The 24,264-nt window shown below is 35.3% G+C and overlaps 1 protein-coding gene across 24 annotated transcripts in view; it reads right to left on the minus strand.

Moving 5' to 3' along the window:
- SORBS2 (sorbin and SH3 domain containing 2) overlaps positions 1 to 24,264 on the minus strand; it is a 185,841-nt gene that overhangs the window by 78,340 nt on the left and 83,237 nt on the right. For 7 of the 24 annotated variants that reach the window (XM_074353270.1, XM_074353269.1, XM_074353276.1 and 4 more), the window contains 5 exons: positions 10,120 to 10,169; positions 5,302 to 5,394; positions 3,033 to 3,059; positions 2,678 to 2,802; positions 1,089 to 1,730 (listed from right to left, as the gene is read on the minus strand). In XM_074353270.1, the coding sequence (XP_074209371.1) occupies positions 1,089 to 1,730; positions 2,678 to 2,802; positions 3,033 to 3,059; positions 5,302 to 5,394; positions 10,120 to 10,129 (897 nt within the window). In that variant the 5' untranslated portion in view covers positions 10,130 to 10,169. Of the gene's footprint in view, positions 1 to 1,088; positions 1,731 to 2,677; positions 2,803 to 3,032; positions 3,060 to 5,301; positions 5,395 to 10,119; positions 10,170 to 24,264 lie in introns of those variants that run through there. The other 17 variants (XM_074353290.1, XM_074353283.1, XM_074353274.1 and 14 more) reach the window with 15 other exon arrangements.

Genomic DNA, 24,264 nt, shown 5'->3' on the forward strand with positions numbered 1-24,264 from the left:
CTGGGGAAAGGGAGAGGATGTTGGTGTCAGGCAGACGTCTGTTGAAGGTTTTCTACGTAGTTAAAAAATACATCTCTTCAACAATATGTCTTGGATGATCTATGATAGCACAGCTACATGAAATAGTATTACACAGATTATTTACTCAGGTACTAGTGTTGTCAAGATTCCCATTCCTGCTGCAGTCGCTAGTATTTTATCTTTACAGATGGCTACCGTCTATGCAGGGCTTGCTCTGTCCTAAGTGCTTGACCTCTGCTATGTCCTTGGTCTTAACACAACCTATGAATTAGGGGTTAATTAATATTCTCATTTCTTTGTTCACACTCACAGAGAAGTTAGGATGGTCGCCTCATCACAGAGCCGATGATAGAGCTTGGATTGAAATCTGTACTTTATCCTTAAAGCTTGTGCTCTTAACATTGTAACATTTTGTGGAAAAGCCAAGAAGAGGGACAGTTTTCTCTTTTAACTAGATTAACAAATGTCAGCAGAATGACGCTATGGGAGAATTTTACATCTAGAGAAAAAAAGATCCTTCTTGAGAGTCTGAATACTAAAAATTAATTTACATATTTTCTGAAATGATACATTTTAAAGGGTAGGCTTGATCAAATTTCAATGAAAATGAATATTGAGCCACAAAAAAAATAAGCTCTGCTTAAGTTAAGATAAATGTTTCTTGCCAAAGTGAATTATAATGGAGAATTATTTTAAGAGATTTTACACATGTAAGTAAAGTAAAATCTAGGCACTCAAAGGTCTGACATGAAAAATATTTCTTCATAGCTTTAAAGTGCTTTTCAATCTTAAGTGAGAACCAATCATCAGTGATTTCTAATAAATACCTAGAAGGAAGAAACTTTTGAAACATTATTTCTGGATAAAAGATCTGTAGATTTTTAAAACTAAAAGATACCTAGAAATTTATTGATGAATTTAGTAGGGTTTTGAATACGAAGATGGTTTCTTTCTCCTTTCCCTTTCTGATGGGAAGCTAACAAAGCACTGGGTTATATGAGCCCAAACCAAAGGAGTTAGGGTCGCTACAGAATGCCTGTAAGAAGAGACTGGAATGTGTAAGGTACCACTTGGCAGTCTGAGGACTGAGAGGCCGCACCAGCTGCAGGTTTTTGTCTCTCTGGCGGAAGAGGTATCTTTGCAGTCTCTGGAGAAAGCTCAGGTGGCTGTTTGTGGCTTTCAGGATCGTGGCCCGAAAGGGGAGCTATCTGAATGGAAAGAGATGCTGTGTGTATCTCAGGCACTGGTTTAGAGGGTGGTGAGCAAGGCCGTTTGAGAAATGGTGGTACTTCAACAGATTTGGAAAAGTGTGGAGGATTAAAGGGGGTGCTGCTTCCCGGATCCTGGTTATGGATTAGTTTCAATGTAGAAATTCTCCGAGTCTGAGAGTCTTGCATGTAGTCCTCTTGGAGAAATGGGGTACTCATGTCAGCTTTTGGTGAGGGCCCTGTGCTGGAAGCTGGTGGTAGCGGATTAGTGATTTTCTGCGTATATGACACAGTTGTGTTAGATTCTTCAGAATATACAATTGTCTGGCTGGGGTCATCATTAGAATGCATAGTTCCCTGAAGAGGTGCTTTATTAGTAAAGTACTCTGCACAGGAGGGGATTGGTGTGTTAGTTACTAATTGGTCTAAAATGTCACCCTTTGTGTGATTGGTTATCAAGGAGCTACAAAAGCTCTCTTTTCTGGGTGGTGGAAGGGGTGCCTGCATTACCAAAAGCATCCGGAGAAAGAAATAATGTTGAGGGAGAAACAGAGAGAAAGTCAAAGTCAGTCATTAAAGAAACCAGTGTTAACTCTACCTTTAAAGAAAGTAAAACAACATCATACTTTCTTATTATGCTGTACGTTTTGTTGGCCAGATTGAATGATCTTTTAAATTTTGTTTAGAATACGTTTTAATTTATTATTGATGGTTGCCCTCTGAGGGAAAATTGTTTTATAAAGAATATATTATAAAGTTTGTCTCCATCTATATTCTGGGAAATTAGGTTAAAAGTGAAAATTTGGGGGGGTGGGCAGGGTATAGCTCAAGTGGTAGAGTGCATGGTTAGCATGCACGAGGTCCTGGTTTCAATCCCCAGTACCTCCTCTAAAAATAAGTAAGCCTAATTACCTTCCCCTGCCAAAAAAAAAAAAAAAAAAAAAAAAGTGAAAATATGTTCTCTTGGCATATTTTTAGACCTTGAGGGATATACATACAGTATTTAGTCACATCGTTTTGATAGCACTTTTTATGACTGTAACATAGCTTTACTAGTATCTCCAACACGGAGTTCCTTTGCTAATATAATAAACAGTTGCATAACTCATGTTTATTGAGTAAATAATATATTGCTGACCTCATAACTTTGAAACCCAAATCATCAGCTGACAATTTTTGAAGAATTAGAAAATATCCTAAAAATTCTGTTAGCAACTGTCCTGCCTTTATCAGCTGGATCAGAAACAAAAACCAAAACCTGTTTTGAAACGAAGACTTGTCTTCCAGGTTGTTAAAACAAGTCTGGCAAGCAATACAAATACAAAAGCAACAACATATTAAAAGTAAAACACACCAAAATATGCACATTACTAAAATCGAGGCTGCGGGGCAGTGGTCTAATAACTGTACTTAAAAATCACACTGTAGACAGCAGTGTGCAGGATTACCTGAGTTGGTGATTTTTTTTCTTGTAGATTTGGTCGAACGCTTCTAAAACCTTTTGCTGCAAGAGAGGAATATGTAGCGTCTCCATTCAGTGTCTCTTGATTTCGATCATTGTAACATCTCCAAGCTTTTATTAAGGGAAAACAAATCGGATACAAAAATATCTACATTCACTTTTAACAATTTTAAAGTAAAATTTATTTTTATTTCCAAAAGTGAAGTTTACTTTATAGAAATTAAATATGCGTAGCTGTGTATGTAATTTAAGTTTACTGTAGGGTTAACCATGTAGCTAAGAATACATTTTTAAAAAACTCACAACAAATGTAGTGGTTATTCAGAATAGTTCTTTTGTACCTGAGTCTGGTGACTGAGAATCACGCCCTAAAAGAGAAAGAAATGTTGAAATTAATACTCTGGGTGAAAAGAAACAATCCAGTAAAGATCAGTTGGCAAAGAACCATGTACTTTTTTTTTGTTTTGCAAACATGACCTCAGTTCTAAGACTCTGGGTACGTGAAGCATACTAAAAGAAGTTTGTGCAGTTATTTTTACTTCAATTAGAATATAATTCATTGAATAGCTATACTATATAATTAATGCATTTATCAAACACCAATTTTTCCCCTCAGTAATACCGCAACCAGTCAGTTTTATCTTATTACTGTTTAAGCTGGATATATGAATTTCTAAATATCAAGTTAAAGCAATAAATATTTATTAATCTTAAGTCTCTATGCCAAATAAGTTCTCTTTATGAAGGCTAGCATATAGGTTGAGTGGGCAAAGAGGCTGATTTCTCTCCTCAAAAGGTAATTAAAACGTCTTTGAAAAGTGGATCATACCTTACATGTTTAATTAATACAAAACAGATCCAATTTTAATGCAACAATTAGATCTAAAATTGAGGGGACCTCATTCTCTAGAAATCTTAATCCTATTGGTATAATAGGAGTGATAACAAAATTTAAAATGGTCCGGAGTCACTGCCTACTTTTATTACTGAAGATTATTTTATATTAAAGTATTAAATCTTTTCTATTCTTTTTTATTCTGAAGCATTATTTTCTATTAAGATGAATGATACAAAATGATTAATATTCTAGATTTGACTCTCCAAAATGGCAATCTCTATTCAATCTAATATTTTTCTTTCTGTGGTTACTTTTATGAATGATAACCACGAGGCATTTCTGAGGCAGTGCCACATCCGCTAGCGTGTGCCTTCGTGGTCCACATCTGAGTAGCGTGGGCTAGAATTTTACTTGGTTGACATGACAGTGCTACTCATGGTATAGACATACCAATTACCTGATGTCCCTGGACTTTATTTTATTTATTTTCTTATTTCTCTTCTCCCATTTTCCTCAGGTGACCAATGTAAACACATTTGTAGTTTTTCTAACATTTTCCATACTCACGTACACATGAACAAACATGTACAAATATAAAGAGAAATTTTTTCAAACCAAAATGAGATCATACAACATACACTGCAATGCAGTTTACTTTTAAAAATATATATTATGGAACCACCTGGCCTCACATTTAAACTTAGACATTAAAATCCATTTATGGATTGGAGGTGGTGGGCAGGAGTGGGATTCTCCACATGGAAGCTTGTTTTTTCCTCAGCAAAGCTGGGTAGTTTAGGATCGAGTGACTTTAAAGCCAAGGACATTCTGAATATTTAAATAACTACTAAATGCATGTGTGTAAAAGACAATAAATACACACAATGAGAACTAGAGTTACTTAAACACTTTTCATCCCTTTTCCACTTCTGTTCCAAAACCCATAAATATTATTAAAAAAACAAAAAACCCCCAAAAACTAAGGAATCCCCAACTAATCAACCAACAATCAAACCAGTCAAACAGCCAACCAGTCACCAAAAGGTGTGGGTATATTTCAGAGTCTAGAGAGACCAGGGTTGAAGTCATGACAGACATTTATTTATAAAGAGATTCACTTCAGTGGATGTTACAATATCACACTCCCAATTACATTCTAGAGTATAAATATACTTGTGGGTGTAGGTTAATCTTAATTGGACAAAGATGTTTAAAAATAAATATTGGAAGTGTCTTTGCTGATTGGATTAAAGGAAGGTTTAAGGTTTTTTTTTCCCCAAAACTAATATGCTATCATTACATTTGCAACCTTTGGCAAAGAAGCAATTTAATAAAGATTCAATTTCCTACAAATCCCATTCCCTGACCCTCTGTGCCCCCACCCCCAACAGTTTTTAGGTAAAAAACAACAAAAGTCCCTATGAATTATCTTAATTAAATATGATGTTACTTTAGTTCATGGGATACAAAAACTTACATAGTTATTAACATTTGCACTTACTTAACACATTTTTGGCCAGTGACTGTTGTTTTTAATTAGATTTTTTAAATGTTTTCTACAAGATATCAGCTTCCTTTGGCTTTTTTATTTTTAGAGCAAAACAGTCATAAGGGATGGGAGCTATTCTTGAGACAAGAAAAATAAGAACTCGTGGGGCATTAGAAAGGTATTTATGGTCACTTTCGTCATCCAAACAGGATAATTCTGGAAGGAGAGAAAGGTCAGAGAAAGCCATTCAAGTGTGACATTCTGTGAGTTAGTGATATTATACCTGCAGCCAATAGGTTTGGAGAACTTTGAACTCTCTTCACAGATGTTAATGTAACAGACATGGCGGCACGTTTGCGAGCACACCCACCGCTATCTGGAAGCAAAAAAATGATGAAGCAGAGGCCACAGCAAAGGAGAAAGCACATGCAGTATCATGCATTTTCAGTGCAATGTGTCAGACATCTATGAGAAAGATGAACAGTCAGAATTGGTAACCATGGGATACGTCTGCAAAATGTACATCCACCCCAAACTTAAAACAAAACAAAACAGAAGAAAAAGCCAGGGATCTGTCTTAGAGATAGATGCCAATGATTTGGTAAAAACTCATATTTTATACTTAGCGTTTTATGGCTTTTCTTTAAAAAGACACAAGTATAGAACTCAACTTTGTTTATACCATTTAAATTCAATTATTACATTTACAGGCAGTGCAACTAGCTTTTAGAGTTATGGATAACCTGTATTTCAGGATTAACAGCTATGGTATACTTTTGTATCCATCATTTAGATTTTACTGTATTCTAGCTGTTATGATTCCTGAAGACAACTCAAAGGACTGCTTAAAGTAAAAGTTGTTAGCTGATACAGGCATAATATATTTGATAGATAAGATTCATAAAGAAACATATGGTATTATGAAAGTTCTGTGTCTTCCTATAGTTAGTTATGGGAATAATTAGTGTAATTGAAATGAAAGAGAATATTGATATATACAGTACTGAAATGACCATGTTTTTAAAAAATTAATTTGTTTTTATACTTTTGCATAATATAAATATGATCTATTTATTTACACTTAAGCAAATCATACCACAAAGCAAAATATGTGAACACTCAGCAAATATTTTAATGTGATATGAGAAGTTTAGTGTAACAAGGCTTCTAAAATAGGAAGGTTAATGTTCTATTTATGAACAGATTCCAGTTCCATTCCCACATTCCTTTGTATTTGGAATGCACAATAAATAGTTTTGCTCATTCCCCTGAAACCGAAAGAACTTAAATTTAATTCTTTCTGGAAGTTATGACAAGAAACACAAATACTATCATCAGCAACATTGTAACATAATCATTATATATTGTCATGTGCTAGTCTCACATTTTTTTTTATTTCTGAAGGAGTGTATCCACTTTGTTTATTGGACATGAAGGAATTTAAGAGTTTTTGAAAGCATGATTTGCATTAATTGTTGGTAAAATCACAAGTAGTTGGGTCAGCAGACCTTAAAAGTGGTAGAATGATTCTCATGTCAAAATACAACTTCTTAAATGTATGCTTAAAGTAACAATTCCATAATGCAGATAATAATTAAAGCAGAAAAATGAGTTGAAACAACACAAGAAAAGAAATCAAATAAATTAAATCAAAGACCAAATATAGAAAGACATAAATGAAAGAAACATGCAACTAAAGATATCTTCAAGAGAGGCACCAAGAGAATTTTAGCAAACTCTACAGACTGAAAATAGCCACAGGGGCTGAGTGTTTCTGATCGAGGGGAGGTAGTATTACTGAATATGCAGTAAATAGCCCCTATCATTGTCCCAAAAGGTTGTGCAGTCCAGCCTGTTGAAAGTGTAAACGGAAGGCTAACAGTTTTAATTTTCTAGTTGTTTTAATTCTGAACATCTGAAAACAAGCAGAGATGCAAAGGGAAACTTCAGAATGAGGAGAGCCTAGTCACTGGCTAAACCCTTGGTTTCCAAAACTTTGTGTTGAGGTGCTCCTGGGGCCACTTCAGTGGATTCACAAGCGTTTGGGGACATAGTTCACATTTTTTGAGGAAAGCACAGTGATATCTGTCAGGCACTGCATGCACACCTAGCCCGAGGTAGTTCCCAGTTTCAACATAAGAGTTGATGCTGTCTGCCTTTGGATGATGCCATAGCATTGAAAAGCTGAGTTTTTGGTGATTGCTGTGATGCAAAGTAAGTACCCTGTGAAATAATGTTGGACCAGTAAATGAGAGTGGTGATGTACATTCTAATTCCATGTCTTGAGAAGTTTTGCAGTGCCCAGTAAGCATACACAACCCTTAACAAGTAACTGTGGTCATAAAGAATGAGATAAAATGACTATTTTTTCAACTGAAGTATATTATTTTTTCAAATTGCTTCTGAGTTGATAGAACATAAGTACTTATTAAGTTGTTTTCCCCCAACTGCTTAATAAATACAACTGTTTGGTATTTCTTCTGGCTGGAGAGCGCAGTGAAAAATTACTGAGCTGTCTTGGCATTGTGAACCAAGAAAGTGTGGGAACTTCTAGGTTAAATGATTTTTGTATTCTGGGTAATTCTAAGAACTAGATAAAATGAATGGAGAATCTGTCTTTATTAACAGTTTAATAAAGAGGTTAACTTGAAGAGTTGGGGCATTTGTGAAATTGTCAGAACAGAGAAATTGTATTGTGTTTCTACTTAGTTATGCGTTGATACTTTCTGCTATTTCTTAAAGTTATTTGTAAGATCTCACAATGAGGAGGCTGTCTGGCATGTTTAGGTCATCCTAAAGAATCTGAGTGCTACTCTCACACCCATTAATGGCCTGCCCTGTCTTCCACGCAGCTGCAAGACTCTAGGTTGCTTTTCTAGCCAGAAAACACTCACCTGGGTAAACCACATACAGTGACTCCTCTGATATATTTCTCTCTTTCCTTTCTTCCATAGCTAGGATTTGCCTTAGAAAATAGTGGGTCAAAAATTCTGAGTACAAATATTGCATGTTTTATATATTTTTATACATTACGTAGATACTTTAATATGAAAAATGTATCACAGTTCCCTTGGCTCATTAAGTTTGTATTTGACTGAAAACCAAGTGCTGATTTAAAAGAACCTTTTTTTTTTAAATGTTAGTGACGGAGACACACAAACATTGAAATAGTAATATATGTTTTTAATGATTGATAGGTAAATAATGAAGAGTAATTGTATTTATTGGATATTTGGGAACTAATCTCTACTTCATTTTGAGATACAGTGACAAAGCTTTCTTCAACTTCCTGCAGTATTATTTATATTAATTTTCAAAAGTGGTAGGTTTAAATAGTATTACTTCAGAATTTAAAAACAAAGGGTTCCAGTCACTTCTAATCAATTTTGTGTGTGTGTATTTGAATGTCATATTTTACATGCATACATAGTTGTGTAAATTCACTCATATAATCAAAATAATTATGCAAATTAGCATTCCATATGGAGGCCAGCTCACTCCGTTTAATGAGAGGATGCTTTAGAGGGTTACATTCATGCTTCTGTAGCAGTAACTTGGCTCAAGTGACCTGGAGAACCAAACAAATTTACAAACTTCCATTTGCCTGCTTTGCTATTACAGATTGAATTCTATGAATAGGAAGAGTAATTATTGAATGCACTGTAATGAATATGGTATCTTTAGTATGGTAAGGTATCGTGCCTCTGTTGTAACAGGGTTGTAATAAATAGGAAAATCAGACTCCACAAAATGAAGTTGGGAAGTTATGTTCAGCTTAAGCCCCCAGGACTTAAATATTTAAGTTCCTCTGTGCACATCCCGCTGGGGTGTTTTGCAGTCTCACAGTGTGGGTTACCCTTGCTCGGCTGTGGCCTCTTCATTCTATTTGCTTTCTTCAATCTCCTTCGCCTAATAATATTCCTTCTTTCATTTCCCATGTAAATATCCCAACACCTCCAGTTGTCCAAGTGGCTTTACTTGGCTCATTTCCAGGATTATAATTTCTCTTGATTTCTAAGCCTTCCTTGTATGTTTTGACCGCCTCCAGTATCCTCATCTGCCTGTGCTGCACATCACAGATCTGTGAGCGGATGGCATCTTCAGGGGCCAGCTGACCCTGAATTCTCTGAGGTCGGTTCCAGCAGGTTTCTGCTGAGGGGCAGCCGCAGACTCAGGTTTAGCTGCGTGTCTACAGGGCTTAGATACAGGTTCTCACCAGCGGTTGTTAATCCTTCCTCGAGGCGTTTTGATAACAAGAGACAGCAAAAAGGCAACCAGCTCCAGGTGAGAAAATATCTTCCCACTCTCTTTTCCCCTTTGCCATGGAGGGACTTGGCTAAAACAACTTGCCAGCGATCACTTGTGGATAGGAAATGATATTTTAAAAATACATGTTACAAAGTTTCAGAGAGAAAGTTGTTTTCCAGAATTATTCAAAAGAGAATATAAAATTGTCAGAGGGGAAAAGGTGAAAATATAAGCTAAAATGCTTATATGAAATGGAAAAAAGAATCATATATACCAAGCATGAGAAGCACTTTTACAATTAATCTGTGCACAATACAGAGTTCAGAGCACCAATGTTACTAAGCTATTTGCAGACACTGTTCTCACATCTAAAAATATAATGCTTAGGACTTTAAGTGTATTGTGTCTGTGGATTAATTAAGATGATTTCCTGTGAAGCTTTGGGACTCTACTGACTTTCTCAACACAAAATGTTTATAGAATGGGGGATTTTAAATATTTTCTACTAGAGCAACTTGCTTGTGAATTTAGCCTCTTTTAAGGGAGAGATTTGTATGCATCAAACAGCATGCTAGGTTTAGGTTAACCTCTTCCTAGGGTTTATAGGAGTGAATTTCAAGATATGATTACAGAAAAAAAGGAGTAAGAAAAGACAGCAAAACAGAAAATTCTCCTTTTGATACCGATAAGATTGAAGCATAAAAACAAAGAAATCAAGTAATGAATTTAGATTATCTAATCAGAAACTCAGGATTTAGGATCACATTTAGGATCACCAGACTGCTAAACTAATGATTTAGAGCCAAGATGATTTTTAGAGAGCAAGGGTTTAAAACTAACAGAGACAGCATACCTGTATTCATTTTGACCTTGGAGGGTTTGTTATTAAAGTCTTCAGTTTTCCTGTAGAAAAAAAATGATGTATTAATTTGTTCACTAGCATGGGGAACAAAATACCATGAAAGCGGGTTTTTGTTTTTGTGGGTTTTTTTTTTTTTTTTTGGTATACCTGTGAGTTAATATCACATTATTATTCATCTTATTTAAATCAGAGTTTAATAACGTGGGCAGAATTTATAATTCTATTCAAGTTAAACTTCAATTATTATTGATCCTATTATCATAAATAGAAATTTCTGTTTTTGTTTAATGGTAACCATTAGTGGATGAAAATGGAGAGGAGTTTTCATTGTTAAAAATTAAATTTCTTTCACAAACATTCATACTAGCAGTTTTTGTTATTTTGTAAGCTAGAAAGGTTGTAAAGGATCCTCTTCTGGAATTTTAAAAAGCACCCTTGTACTTTGAAGCATTACCTTCCATTATTCGATTTATTGTATTATTTAATTTATTTTATTTGAGATATTACCTTATTATTAATCAATTTATTATATTCAATTTGTTATTGAGTCAGTTTATTATTGGGGAATATTTAATGTATTTAGTACATATGTTGAGCAAATATTCCAAGAAGATAAGATTCATCTTTTTTATTAAGATGCAAGAAATAAATGATTACTGCAAACCCCATTTCTGTTTCAATATCAGATATGGTGATTATTCCCATTGAAGTGTTTGCTGTGTATCAGTTGAGATTAATACGTTAGAAATAGTTGGGAAAATGGTACTTGTAGAAAAGTGTTTTAAAACATTTGTATTATTTTAGGATATGTGAGATGACTTAGTTCTTTCCCCAGCCATATTCTCTTAGCCTGTTTTTAGAGTTTCTTATTTATCCATACCCTGCAACCAAAGAGAAAGGATAGGCTCTTCAGGAAGCAAATCTTTTAAAGAGGAAGAGCTCTGAGGGATGTTTAGCCCTGGCAACGTTGCCTTGAGTAGGGTCTGTTGTTAATGAGCGTGAACTTCCCCTCATCACGCATTCGGTTCCCATGGGCATTAGCACTCCAACATCTGATGATTTAAACAATTTTTATTTATATATCATGAATGAGTAAGGATAGGGTTGAAATGAAATCTGTCATGATCTGTCAATAAAGACTTTCAATAAATGCTTTTTCTTCATCCTCTACAAAGAGCACCAAATGAGCTTCCTGACTTTCTTGACTTTGTCAGGGTTCTGGCCCTCTCCTCCTTTCTGACCATTTCTCCTCTCCTCACGTGTTCTGCTGTAGTCATCATTCATCATTTTCTTTCAGTGTGGCCTCCACAGTTCACTTCTTAAAGAAAGCCTGGTTCTCTTCATTACTGCTGTGAAATTCTAATAATAAAATCAAAATGTCCAGTTGAGAAGACTGGGCAGCTTCATCAAAAGAATCACACTGGACTACTTTCTCATACCATGCACAAACAATAAATTTAAAATGGATTAAAGACTTAAATGTAAGACTTGAAACCATAAAGCTTCTAGAAGAAAACAGAGGCATTACACTCTCTGCCATTAGTCTTAGTAATATTTTCTTTGGATCTGTCTTCTCAGGCAAGGGAAACAAAAGCAAAAATAAACAAATGGAACTACATCAAACTAAAACACTTTTGCATAGCAAAGGAAATGATCAACAAAATAAAAAGACCACCTACTAAATGGGATAAGATATTTGCAAACAGTTTATCTGACAAGAGGTTAATATCCAAAATATGCAAAGAACTCATACAACTCAACATCAAAAAATTGAGCAATGTAATTAAGAAATGGGCAGATGATGTTATAGGCATTTTTCCAAAGAAGACATACAAATGGACAAGAAGCACATGAGAAGATTCACAACATCACTAATCATCAGAGATGCAAAGTAAAACCACGATGAGATATTACCTCATACCTGTCAAAATGGCTATTATCAAAAAGACAACAAATAACAAATGTTGGCGAGGATGAGGAGAAAAGGGAGTGCTCATACATTGTTGGTAATGTAATGTAAATTGGTGTAGATACTATGGAAAACAGTATGGAGGTTCCTCAAAAAATTAAACATAGAACTACTATAAGATGCAGCAATTCCACTCCTTTTACCCAAAGAAAACAAAAACACTAATTAGTAAAGATATATGCACCCTTATATTCATTGCAGCATTACTTACAGTAGCCAAGATATGGAAGCAACCTAAGTGCTGATGCATAGATGAATGATCAAAGAAGATGTGGTATACATATACAATGGAATATTGCTCAGCCATGAAAAAGAATGAACTCTTACCATGAATGACAACATGGGTAGAACTAGAGGGTATTATGCTTAGTGAAATAAGTCAGACAGAGAAAGATAAATACTATATAATTTCACTTATACGTGGAATCTGAAAAACAAAACAAATGAATAAACATAACAAAATAGAAATAGAGTTATAGATACAGAGAACAAATAGGTGGTTGCCAGAGGGGCAGGGGTCAGGAGAAGAGAGAAATGGTGAGAAAGATTAAGACGTACAAATTTCTAGCTACAAAATAAATGCATTACGAGTATGAAATATACAGTGTAGGGTACATAGTCAGTAATTATGCAATATGTTTATATGGTGACTCATTGTAACTAGACTTAATGTATCGAACTTTTTGAAGTATGTAGATACGTGGAATCACTATATTGTGTAACAGAAACTAACATAGTATTGTAGGTCAGTTATACTTCAAAAACAAACAAATGAACAAACAAATTTATAGAAAAAGAGATCAGATTTGTGGTTACCAGAGGCAGGGGGTAGAGAGAGGAGGGCTTGGATGAAGGCAATCAAAAAGTACAAACTTCCAGTTATAAGATAAGCAAGTACTAGGGATGTAATGTACAAAATGGTATAGTTAACATGTTACATGTGAACGTTGTTGAGGGTAAATCCTAAGAGTTCTCATTACAAATAAAATTTTTTTTTCTATTTCTTTAATTGTGTATCTATATGACATGATAGATATTCACTAAATTTACTGTGGTCGTCATTTCATGACGTATGTGAGTCAGACCATTATGCTGTACACCTTAAACTTATACAATGCTGTCTGTCAGTTATATCTCAATAAACTGGAAAAAAATTTTAAAGTTATTTAAACCCACAAAAAAAATTTAAATGTGAATACCAGCTAAATAAATTGATACCTATCTTCTCCGCCAGGGTAAGGAGAGAAATAGAGAAATAAAATAGCTTGAAAAAATACACTTAAATTATATGAGATGTGATTATAAACCAAGAGGAGAAGGATTTTATCTTTTCTGTGCCTAGATTGAATTACTAATACCCTGCTACTCAGTACATACCACAGCAGTGAACATGTAGAATGGATAAAATCACAGTACTGATGTTCACCCAATTTCTGTTTTAGAGCTATAAACCAAAAACAACACAGATGAAACAACAACAGAGGCCGTTGTTGAGTAGTGTTTGGGTATCACCTGATTGTGTTAGTGCCACATCCACCCTGGAACAGCACTGCAGCGCAGGAGGAGCAGGGCAGGGATAATGTGTAGAACTGCCCCGTCCAGCACTGAGAGAGTCACCACACTGTCTCCCTGAACTTGACAGTGACATTTCACAGGCCAATTGTTTTTAAATAGCGAATGAGGGAAACTTTATTACGGTGAGTTTTATCTCTTATTTTTCAGCTAATACAAATAAAGAGGCACATTTCTATTTTCTTTTTTCAGAATACAAAAATAAATGTGGCACATAGCTGAGGAACTCTACTTGGTTGCCTTAATACTGCCTGGATTGAATGGATGCCAGTGAAGTCAAGGCAGTGGTCAGTGCAGGAGCCTTGAGAAAGCTCCATCAGATGTATTTATTTTAATGTCTCAGTAGCAAAACTCCTCATGTGTTAACCTTAAATGGACAAAATAAATGGAAAAGAAAAGCCTCAGGGGATGTCTGTGACCAGGGCTGCTAAAACAAGAAGGAATAAACAAGTCTTCAGAAAATGAGGACTGTAAAGACAGTTCCCCGATTCTATTTATCCCTCCCTCCTTGTCAAAACACTAGATGTCTAAAATGGTTTTAAGTCTTAAAACTGAATGACAAAGACAGTGATTGAGCTGGAACAATACTGATTGATAAAGAAAACATCCAACAGAAGGAAGATTAACTCTCAGAACACAAAGCCTGCTGCTACAGTAACATTTTCATACCAAGTTAGGGAGCTGATTTTCAGCATTTGTTGTTTGAACTCAAATGCATATATTTACAAAATATCTGACACTCAAAAAGAAAAATAGGATCAACAGGAACAAAGAAAGGCGCCACAAATCCTTGAGCTTTTCACCTTTAAAGTGATGTATCCTGTTACTTAGAAATGTAATTTGCGAGGTGTTTAAACTTCGCATTGTTCTAGACGTCAAAACGTGAAATGACTAACTTCCTAATCAGGCAAGACATTTTCCAAGCTGTTAAAAGAAGAGCAACAGTGATTGAGCTCTGTACAAGAACCCGAAACCCAAGGCTTCTTGGGTGACTAATAAAAATGCATGATTCTATTTCCACTATTTGTCCTAAAGCCATTAACAAGTCCACAACTGAGAACTCTCTTTAGAAGGTTTAAACTAAAGTGAATTTAATCTCTTTTGTCCTGTTCTGAAAAAGTGTCTTTGATTGTACTTACATAACAAGCACAGATCATTCTGGAAAGCATCAAATTCCTAGAGTGTTTGCATGCTCCTAGGAGAGACAGCATTCTCTTGAGTTGGAATTGAACCAGGGCCAAGACTATGAAAACTGACCATAAAATGCAGACAACCTTGAACCTCAGCAGATAATCCACAGAGCAAAGAACATTCTATGCATTAGAGTGTCAAAATGATTTTAAGCAGGTGGCGTGGAGCTATATTTACTTCAGTTCTTGCCAAAGTTTTTATATAAAAGGCAACATTATATGTAATCTAATTTGTGTATAGCCATGGATTTGTTTTTCTTATAGGTCGGAATAGGCTTCTTTCCCGGTATTCATACGGCAATAGATGGTGCTGGTTTCATGCATGGGCAACAGCATGACTTTGTGTCTGTAATCTCATCTGCTTGAATTTTGTTCAGTGATCATACATCCCAATTTTTTCCTTATAGATCAGAGTAGCCTTTATTTACAACATGCATATGACAACAGATTGGGTAATTTAACTTTGAATGAGGATCCTAAGATGTTTAATTGTTCATTCATGGACACCAACATGACTTCGTGCCCATAATCTTGTAATTCTGCTTGAATTCTTTTGATTTCTGGGCTGCTCATTCTGAAGAGGAGCAGAGGCAAATCCTCTCCTCAACTTTGGCCAAGAATTCTGTTAGTCATTTTATTTTTGTAGACTTGAATTTAAGCACCAAGGCAACTATAGGACTAAACTTTAGCTCAGTTAATGTGAGGAGTTTAAGATTGGAGCCCAAAAGATTTTCCATGGAATAGTTTTAATCCAGTAAATTGCTAGGGTTATTTTTAAGTTATTCTATTCACAGTTCACATATACTTCAGAAAAAGCGACACACAGATAGTCAAAGTGGTAGAAAACATTGAGGGATGTTAGGTTTTTAGAGATATATTTTAAACACAGAAATAAAAATATGTCTATTAATGTTATGCACTATATTCTAGCCTGAATTTACTTTGAAATGGGATCATACGTACCACTCTTTCCACAGAAACTACCCTGAGTGGTCTATGCATTCCTCTTTCTCTTTGGAGTAGGATTAGAAGTATTCAGAAATGTCAAATGATTTCACTTTTCAATTATAGCCAAATGACTTAATTTAGGTTGTTGATATTTATCTTTATCTTTTCTAATGTATTAATATGCTGCTTTGAAATTTTCACAGGAAATACCCCAAGTAGTTTATTATGTTCTTTACAGGCCCTGAGTTTAGAAAAAATGAGGATCCACATCAACCCCTTTTCTGAATGGTTTCTCTCAGTTGACAGCCACTATATGATGCCTTTGCCTCTGAGTGGGTGTACAGATCATCACAGTCAATGATGAGGGCATGTGGTCTGTGCTACGCCTCCACTAAGAACTTTCCATCCCTTCCAGTGTTACTAAGCTAATGGTGCCTGCAAATGGGTCTTTAGTATTCAGAAGCCAAATTATCCACGACATTCATACATGAATGTTGGGGTCAGAACACATTTAATGTCATTTCTAGGCATAAGGCAAAATCATTACTGTGAATAGTGATGAACAAAAGGGCATGAAGCCATTGATTATTTTCATAAAAATATACAAAATGTTCTTTTTAATTATACCAAATTTCATGATACCTGGAAAAAAAGTTCCTGAAAAGCACCATGTTTTTCAAGGAAACTAGCAATTTCCTTTCTGAGACTTTCAAATGCAAGCTAGTCAAAATACGTACAGATTCTCCTTAAAAAATATACTGGTTAGAAGTCAAACACCTGGTACATGATTATCTTTCTGATGCTATTCCAAAGCCTCAAAATCTATGATTTACTCTCATACTATACTTAGTTATAAAAAAGTATTAATTTCTTTTTTGCACTAAATGGTCATGTAATTTAATATTGCTATGATATCTTTTACTTTTATACTGTAACACTTAAGGATGATTATAGGATCCATCTAAGTACTTACACATGCATTTTTTTCTAAGACAAAGTCATTGTTCAATTTGGACACTACTAGAAAAATTCCATTGGTTTCTACTCTGCAAATCAAAAGCCAAATGTTTTCCTAATGAAAATAAACCAAAATCCTAATGTGGATCTGGTGAGTCAGACACATCATCAAAGAGACGTGTGAAGAACTAATCAGACTGTAGAAACACATATTATAGGTGAATGGAATAGCGTTGGAAGGATAGGTCTTGAAGTCAAGCTGACCTGGACTCAAATCCAGTTTTGCCCATTTCCAGCCCTCTAAATGATTTATAGCAGCATTATTAACATCTTCAGCAGTAGCAACAGCAGCAGGATCAAACCCCCTCCACGACGGCAGCAAGCCATCCTCAAATTGGCTAACTGGCATCATTCCCATTAACCAATATTTCAAGCATTTTGGGACAGACTTTTATTTTTGATTGAGTCATGAGAAAATAATCTAGACTTCCCTGAAAATACACAGACAGTATTTTATTGCTTTAGATTGAAGTGAGCCATCACAGTCTGTAAGATTAATTTGTATGTATTTTCCCATTACCCAGTTATCCTGTGCCCAACCAACTTAGCAACATGTTGGAGTTGAAGAGGAATTCTGCTTTCCAAGCAGCTTTTCTTTCTTCCTTAAACAGAGCTTTCTTTTAGCTGAGATTTTTGCCCCTTTCCACACACACACACATTGCAGTGAATAAGAGGAGACAGACCTAAAGAAATAGTTGAATCAAACACTTGCCTCCCACCCCAGCTAAGTCACTGCTACTAAACCGACAGGAAAGTGACATTTAAAAGTTGTGACAATTAGCCTTTTGAAAAAGACTTTCCATTACCATTGACAGTTTATAACCCAAGGTGATGGTTGGAGGAAACAGATGTCTATAAAATGTCACATAATGACAGTGTGATAAATTGCAGAGTGATAACATCCTGATGACAGCCATTCCTGTTTAGTCCACTAAGTGAAAGTATCTCCCCTGCTTTCCACCACTGCAGAGAGTACCATAAATTTTTACTTTGAGGAGCAAATCTTTGATCTTTTAAAAGAACCACTTCTTCCTTTTTGATTTGGAAGAAGTAAAACTGTCTCTAGTTACAGGTGATATGATATTATGTGTAGAAAACCCTAAAGACGCCACCAAAAAACTGTCAGAACTAGTGAATGAATTCAGTAAAGCTGCAGGATAAAAAAATCAGTATGCATAAACCAGTTGCACTTCTATACACTAACAAAATATCAGAAAAAGGAATTAAGAAAAGAATCCCATTTAATGCAATTGCATTAAGAAGAACAAAATATTTCAGAATAAATGAAGCCAAGAAGGTGAAAGATCTGTACACTGAAAACTCTAAGACACTGATGGAAGAAATAGAAGAAGATACGAATAAGTGGAAAGATATTCCATGCTTATGTATTGGAAGAATATCATTAAAATGCCCATTCCACCCAAAGCAATCTACAGATTCAGTGCAATCACTACCAAAATTGCAATGGCATTTTTCACAGAAGTAGAAGAAACAATTCTAAAATTTGTGTGGAATCACAAAAGACGATGAATAGCCAAAGCAATCCTGAGAAAGAACAACAAACCTGGAGGCATCATACTTCCTGATTTCAAACTATATTACAAAGCCACAGAAATTTTAAAAGTATAGTATTGGCATCAAAACACATAGACCAATGGAACATAATAGAGAGCCCAGAAGTAAACCCATGTGCATATGGTCAGTTAATTTTCAACAAAGGAACCAAGAATGTATTATGGGGAAAACATAGTCTCTTCAGTGGTGCTGGGAAAACGGGACCGCCACATGCACAAGAATGAAACTGGATCCCTCTCTTACACCACATACAAAAATCAACTGAAAATGAATTAAAGATGTGAATGTAAGACCTGAAACTGTAAAACTTCCAGAAGAAAACATAGGGCATAAGCTTGACATTGGTCTTGGTGATGGATTTTCATATTTGACAACAAAAGCAAAAATAAGCAAGTAAGAGCATCAAACTAAAAACTTCTGCCCAGCAAAGGAAACCATCACAAAAGTAAAAGACAACCTACAGAAAGGGAGAAAATGTCTGCAAATCATATATCTGATAAAGGGTTAATATCCAAAATATATAAAGAACTCAACAGCAAAAAACCAAAAACCAAAACAAAACCCAAAAAACCAATTCGATTATAGATGGGCAGAGGGACTGAATAGACATTTTTTCCAAAGAAGGACCTTCAGTGGCCAACAGGTACATGAAAAAGTGTTTAACATTACTAATCATCAGGGAAATGCGAATCAAAACCACAGTGAGATTTCACCGCACACCTGTTAGAATGGCTGTTACTAAAAAGACAAGAGATACCAAGTGCTGGTGAAAATGTGGAGAACAGGGAACCCTTGTGCACTGTTGGTGGGAATAAACTGGTACAGGTACTATGCAAAAAGATGTGAAAGTTCCTCAAAAAATTAAAAATAGAACTACCATGTGATCCAGCAATCCCACATGGGGGTATATATCCAAAGGAAATGAAGATAGAATTTTAATGAGATGCCTGCACTCTCATGCTCATTGCAGCATTACTCACAGTAGTCAAGGTATGGAAACAACTTAAGTGTCCATCAAATGATGAATGGATAAAAATGTGGTATATTTATACACTGGAATGTTATTCAGCCTTGAGAAAGAAGGAAGTTTTGTCATTTGTGACAACATGGATGGACCTTGAGGGCATTATTGTAAGCAAAATACAACAGAGAAAGACAAATACTGCATGGTGTCACTTTTATGTGGACTCTAAAAAAGAAAAAAAATTGTCCAACTCATGGAAACAGAGAGGAGAAAAGTAGTTGCCAGGGGCTGTGGGGCTGGGGAAAACAGGGAGAGCTTGGTAAAAAAGTGCAAACTTTCAGCTGTAAGGTAAGTAAGTTCTGAGGATCTAATGTAAAACATGATGACTATGATGGATGACATTGTACTGTGTAACTGAAATTTGCTAAGAAAGTAGAACTTAAACTCTCATCAAAAATTTAGTATTAATTATTAATGAAGATTAACAATTACGATAACCTTGGATCAATCATCTTGATTTTGAGATTAGGTATTTGAGGATAAAAGAAATGACTGCTCCACGAGCAAATAGTAACTCAGAAGTGACTTAGCTCTCCTGTTAGCAAAGAAAAGGCATCTTCTTTTTAGGCACCTTAAAATGTCAATTGGAATCAAGGTAATTCCCCTCAACACATTACAATTAATTATAATACATTACATTAAGCATAGTGCCTAGTTGAGTGATGAATCGTATGTGGCAGTGGTTATAGGAAAGATTATGTCAGGAGAAGGTACAATAGAGGGCAGACCTGGCTGATGAATAAGTAAGGATTGTTAACTGTGGACCATCTATTTATTCTTCTAGAATTAACATGGAAATAATAGTTGCTTACAACAGGGATTTCTTTGGCTCAGCCACTGCACAAGCCCGGGTAGAAAGCTTTCTTTAGATTTAAGCATAAGCCAACAGCTATTGCTATTTTTTTCAGAAAACCTCAGAATTTTAAGTTAGTAAGAATGTTTATTTTAATGTATTTCCATGGCAATGTTATTTTATGAAATGACTACGGTCAAATAATCCTGCTTATTGTTAATTGACTATTAAAGAAACGGTCACATTTTTCTTTTGATTGAACACACCTGCTTCCTGCACACCTGAAATAACGTTTACATAACTTAGCAAGGTCAAAAGCCTGTTGTATACTGCCCATGTTATTACAAACCTGCATTTGTATGTGTCTCAGATATGAGATGGTGAAACTCTACTTGCTACGTGGAATTTGAATTTGGAGGGGTGGTGGTAAGAAACTTGATCTAAGTTGGTCATCTAATCTTAACGTTTAAATATTTCTCTTGCAAAGTTTATCTAGAATGAAAACGTGTCTCACATCACTTCACGTACATCTTAAGGTAACTGGACTAATTTTTGAAAATCTTAGGAAGAAAATAATAGGCCATTGGGGGAAAAATACTGTCTTTGAAAAATTTTGAACCTGTTAAAATATGAAACTTCTGGTGTTTTTGTTGATGAGCTGACAGTTTATGACACTGATCATTTGGATCCAATGAAAATAAATGATAAAGGTACATATTTTCTATGTTCATTATTAAAAGGATTTATTCCTAATACCAGAAATGTAATATTCAGAGGGCAAAAGTAGTCCACTAGAACTTTAGCAAGAAATTTGGCAAAATTCTTCACAACATCTCTATGTACCAATTGTAGAAGTGTTAGGTGGAGTTATAGGTGAATGAAAAAAACATTTTCAAGAGCAACTTTCCCTGGCTGTGTGTTTTCAAGCTTTTTATTCTTGGGAAAAATAACTGGCATGCTTATCAGTTCTACAGAAAGAAAACACATGAGAGGAATAAGTAATAAGTAGAAAGGTGTTATTTTGACTGGCTGAATTAAACTTTAACAGGAATAAATAAGAAGTCTTGCAATTCAGCTAAACCAAATCATTTCATGATTAGGTTGAAAAGATTGACTTCTCAAAACTTTATCTGGAATGCATCTGGAAGCTTTAGTGGACTATGAGTTCAGTGTGATATAGTTGTCTAGAAATATAATTATGTCAATATAAAAATGAGCAGTGGTCGTATAAATCTACAAAAGTGTATGGTCCCACTTTTACAGCCATGTGGGGGCTTTTAACAGTCTGGGTTGCAGCTTTCATCAGAAAGGCTGTAAATGACTCCGTCCTGGAATGAAGTGCTTTAATAACTCTGAATTATGCAGCAAAACTGGGGTTGATATCTGCTGCTCTTTTGCTCAGCCAGATGCCAACCCTAATGACCTCACTTTTACCCAACTCACATGTTCCCAGCATTCCTCATTTTTTCATACCTAATATAGTTCTTCATACCCTGCCACTATTTAAAGCTAAAACTTTCACTCAATCCACCAAAAATAGGCAAAGAAAACAACATACAAATTTATACTTAAATTATACATTGGAGAACAGTGAAAATTATTTGAACGAAGGTTTTATTTCATAACACCCTTACTTGCTTGACATAGTCACTACATTTAGAAATGGTTGGAACACTCTCTAAGATGGTTGTTGGGTGTATTTGAACATATGTAGTTAAATCTTACTTGAGCTGCTCTTTATTGGTCTTTCTGTTTCCTTTTACCTATGGGAGCAAGCTCTCCACTTTCTTCCTTTTATTTTGGACTTCCACCACTCTTTGAAAGGCAGAAAAGACTTCATCTTGACTTCCCAACTGCGTGAGAATGTGAGCTCTCTCAGGACAGGCTGGGTTCCCCTCCGGGGTGAGCTGTGGCATGGGGTCGTGACCTTACAGACCCACTCCGGGCTTTTGGTTCCCATGGACTCTGCTGTTCTATGACAAGTTCACAGGCAGAGACTGTGTCTGCAGGGACCATCTGTGACAAAAATCTGACACTCACTGACTTCAGCATCTTTTCTTCTTTGCTAACGGAGAGCAGAAGCTTTCCCTCGTTTCTCTTGCAGCATTTGGAAATCTAGAAGGCATGTCGTACCATGTGCCATTACACGGATTCTGGCAAATACATTTGAGGGGAGCAATCACTTTTCTGTTTTCTAATGTGAATTCATTATTGTTGGGGTGTTGGCTGTCTGCCTTCCTGTGTAAGGGTAAGAAAGTGGAGCTCATCCTATTACCATATGTAAATGTACCAAATCAACAAGTTGTACATCCTAAAGTTACACAATTTTATGTGTCAATTCTATCTCAATTAAAAAGAAAAAAAGTAAATGGAGCTGATACTGGGAGGGAGCAAAAGATAATGGGTGGGCCAGAAAGTTAGCAGCTTTCTTTCTTGTGGGATAGGTAACTTCAGAAATATATGTATACCCTCTTCAGCAGCTAGTGAGGGGCAGAGTCAGGATTCAACAGCCACGTTGTAGGGAACTTTCACTACGTGCTCTTAACATCCCATTATATTCTTCATTGTATTAAAGGGGGTGTCAGTGTTTAGTCTTACGTGTGAATGTGTGCTTGGGCAAATCTCTGCAATTCTTTGGACCTGAATGTGTTAACTTATAAAATAGAAGTCTTGTTTTAAAATTCAGAAGTATATATGGTCCTTTTATGGTCTGAAAATTTTCCTAAGTCCAAGAAGGGTTTATTTAGTTGACTTATATTTATTGAGCTTTTATAGTGCAAACCAGTATGTTACTAAAATGATTGTATATGATATCAAGCAGAATCTTACTGGAAGCCAATATTTTAATAACTCACATACACATTAAAATTCAAAAGAAAGAGATTTTTAAAGATCAGTGTTTCTGATAGCATCAGAATGAGATGGGTATTTATTAGTACAAGTCCAAGCCGTCATCCAAGCTGTCTTCCTCTTAGCTGCCTAGTTTACTTAATTCCAGAAATGAGATCTACAGAACTCTCTCTGTGTAACATGTCTTTCCATACTGTGTCAAGTGTCCTTCACTGAAGACGATCACTTTTAGGATTTCATCTTGCCTAAAGCAATGTCCATTTTATAAACATACATCCAAAGCAATGAGTATAAAAATAAACTTCAGTCAATAAATCATCAACTTTTTAAAGCCTTTTTTCATCATGGGGGGGTTGTGATGGTGGAAGGGACACTGAGGGTGACAAGAATCATTGATTTTTTGGGTTTTCTATTAGTGTTTGCACTGGAGGTCTTCAAAACATTAAAGTCAAGACTGTGGTTTCGAATTCCAAATGTTACATTCTTCTGTGTATCTTGTGTTTCAAAGAGTAAAGTCTATTGACCTTTGAGTAGACAGAAGGCTAAAAGATCTAAGCACATTGTGTTCCAAACCAGTATTTTCATTACATTTTCTTACTGGCTGAATCAGTCATGTCATCACTTGCTAAATTATAATAGCATGGGAAGTACAGTGGTATTTCAAGTTATTTTTCATGTGGATGGTTGCTGTTTTATGCTTTGCTTACTGTGGAAGAGTCTGGCATTGGGCTCACAAATTGCTGGGTCTTACGATTCACAAGAATTTCAGTTTGCCTGTTCCCCTTTTCAGATTTTTTACTTAACAGAAATTATGATTTAATATACTTGATTATTTGTCTGGCAACTATGTGATAAATGTGTCATTAAATTAAAACAATTGAGAAAGACAGTCGAATTAGGGAGAAGTATGAATTAGGGAATGTTTGTGAAGAAACTATTTATTTTCCTTTAAAAATATAGATTAACCCTAGGTTCAGGAAATAATTCCAAAAATGGATCCTTCAGGATCCTATTTTAATAAACACATAAGAATGATTAGTACATATGACATCAATTTACATGTAGTAAGTGTTTCAAAAAATATTTATTTTATGTAGTTCAGGTATGTCTGCTAGCATTTTGCTTAATAACCTAGCTTTTAATAAGTCATAAGTAAATGGCAGCCTAGACCCTCATCCAGTTATCCTCATTTGTAAAT

Source organism: Camelus bactrianus, chromosome 26, assembly GCF_048773025.1.
Source record: "Camelus bactrianus isolate YW-2024 breed Bactrian camel chromosome 26, ASM4877302v1, whole genome shotgun sequence".
Taxonomy (NCBI): domain Eukaryota; kingdom Metazoa; phylum Chordata; class Mammalia; order Artiodactyla; family Camelidae; genus Camelus; species Camelus bactrianus.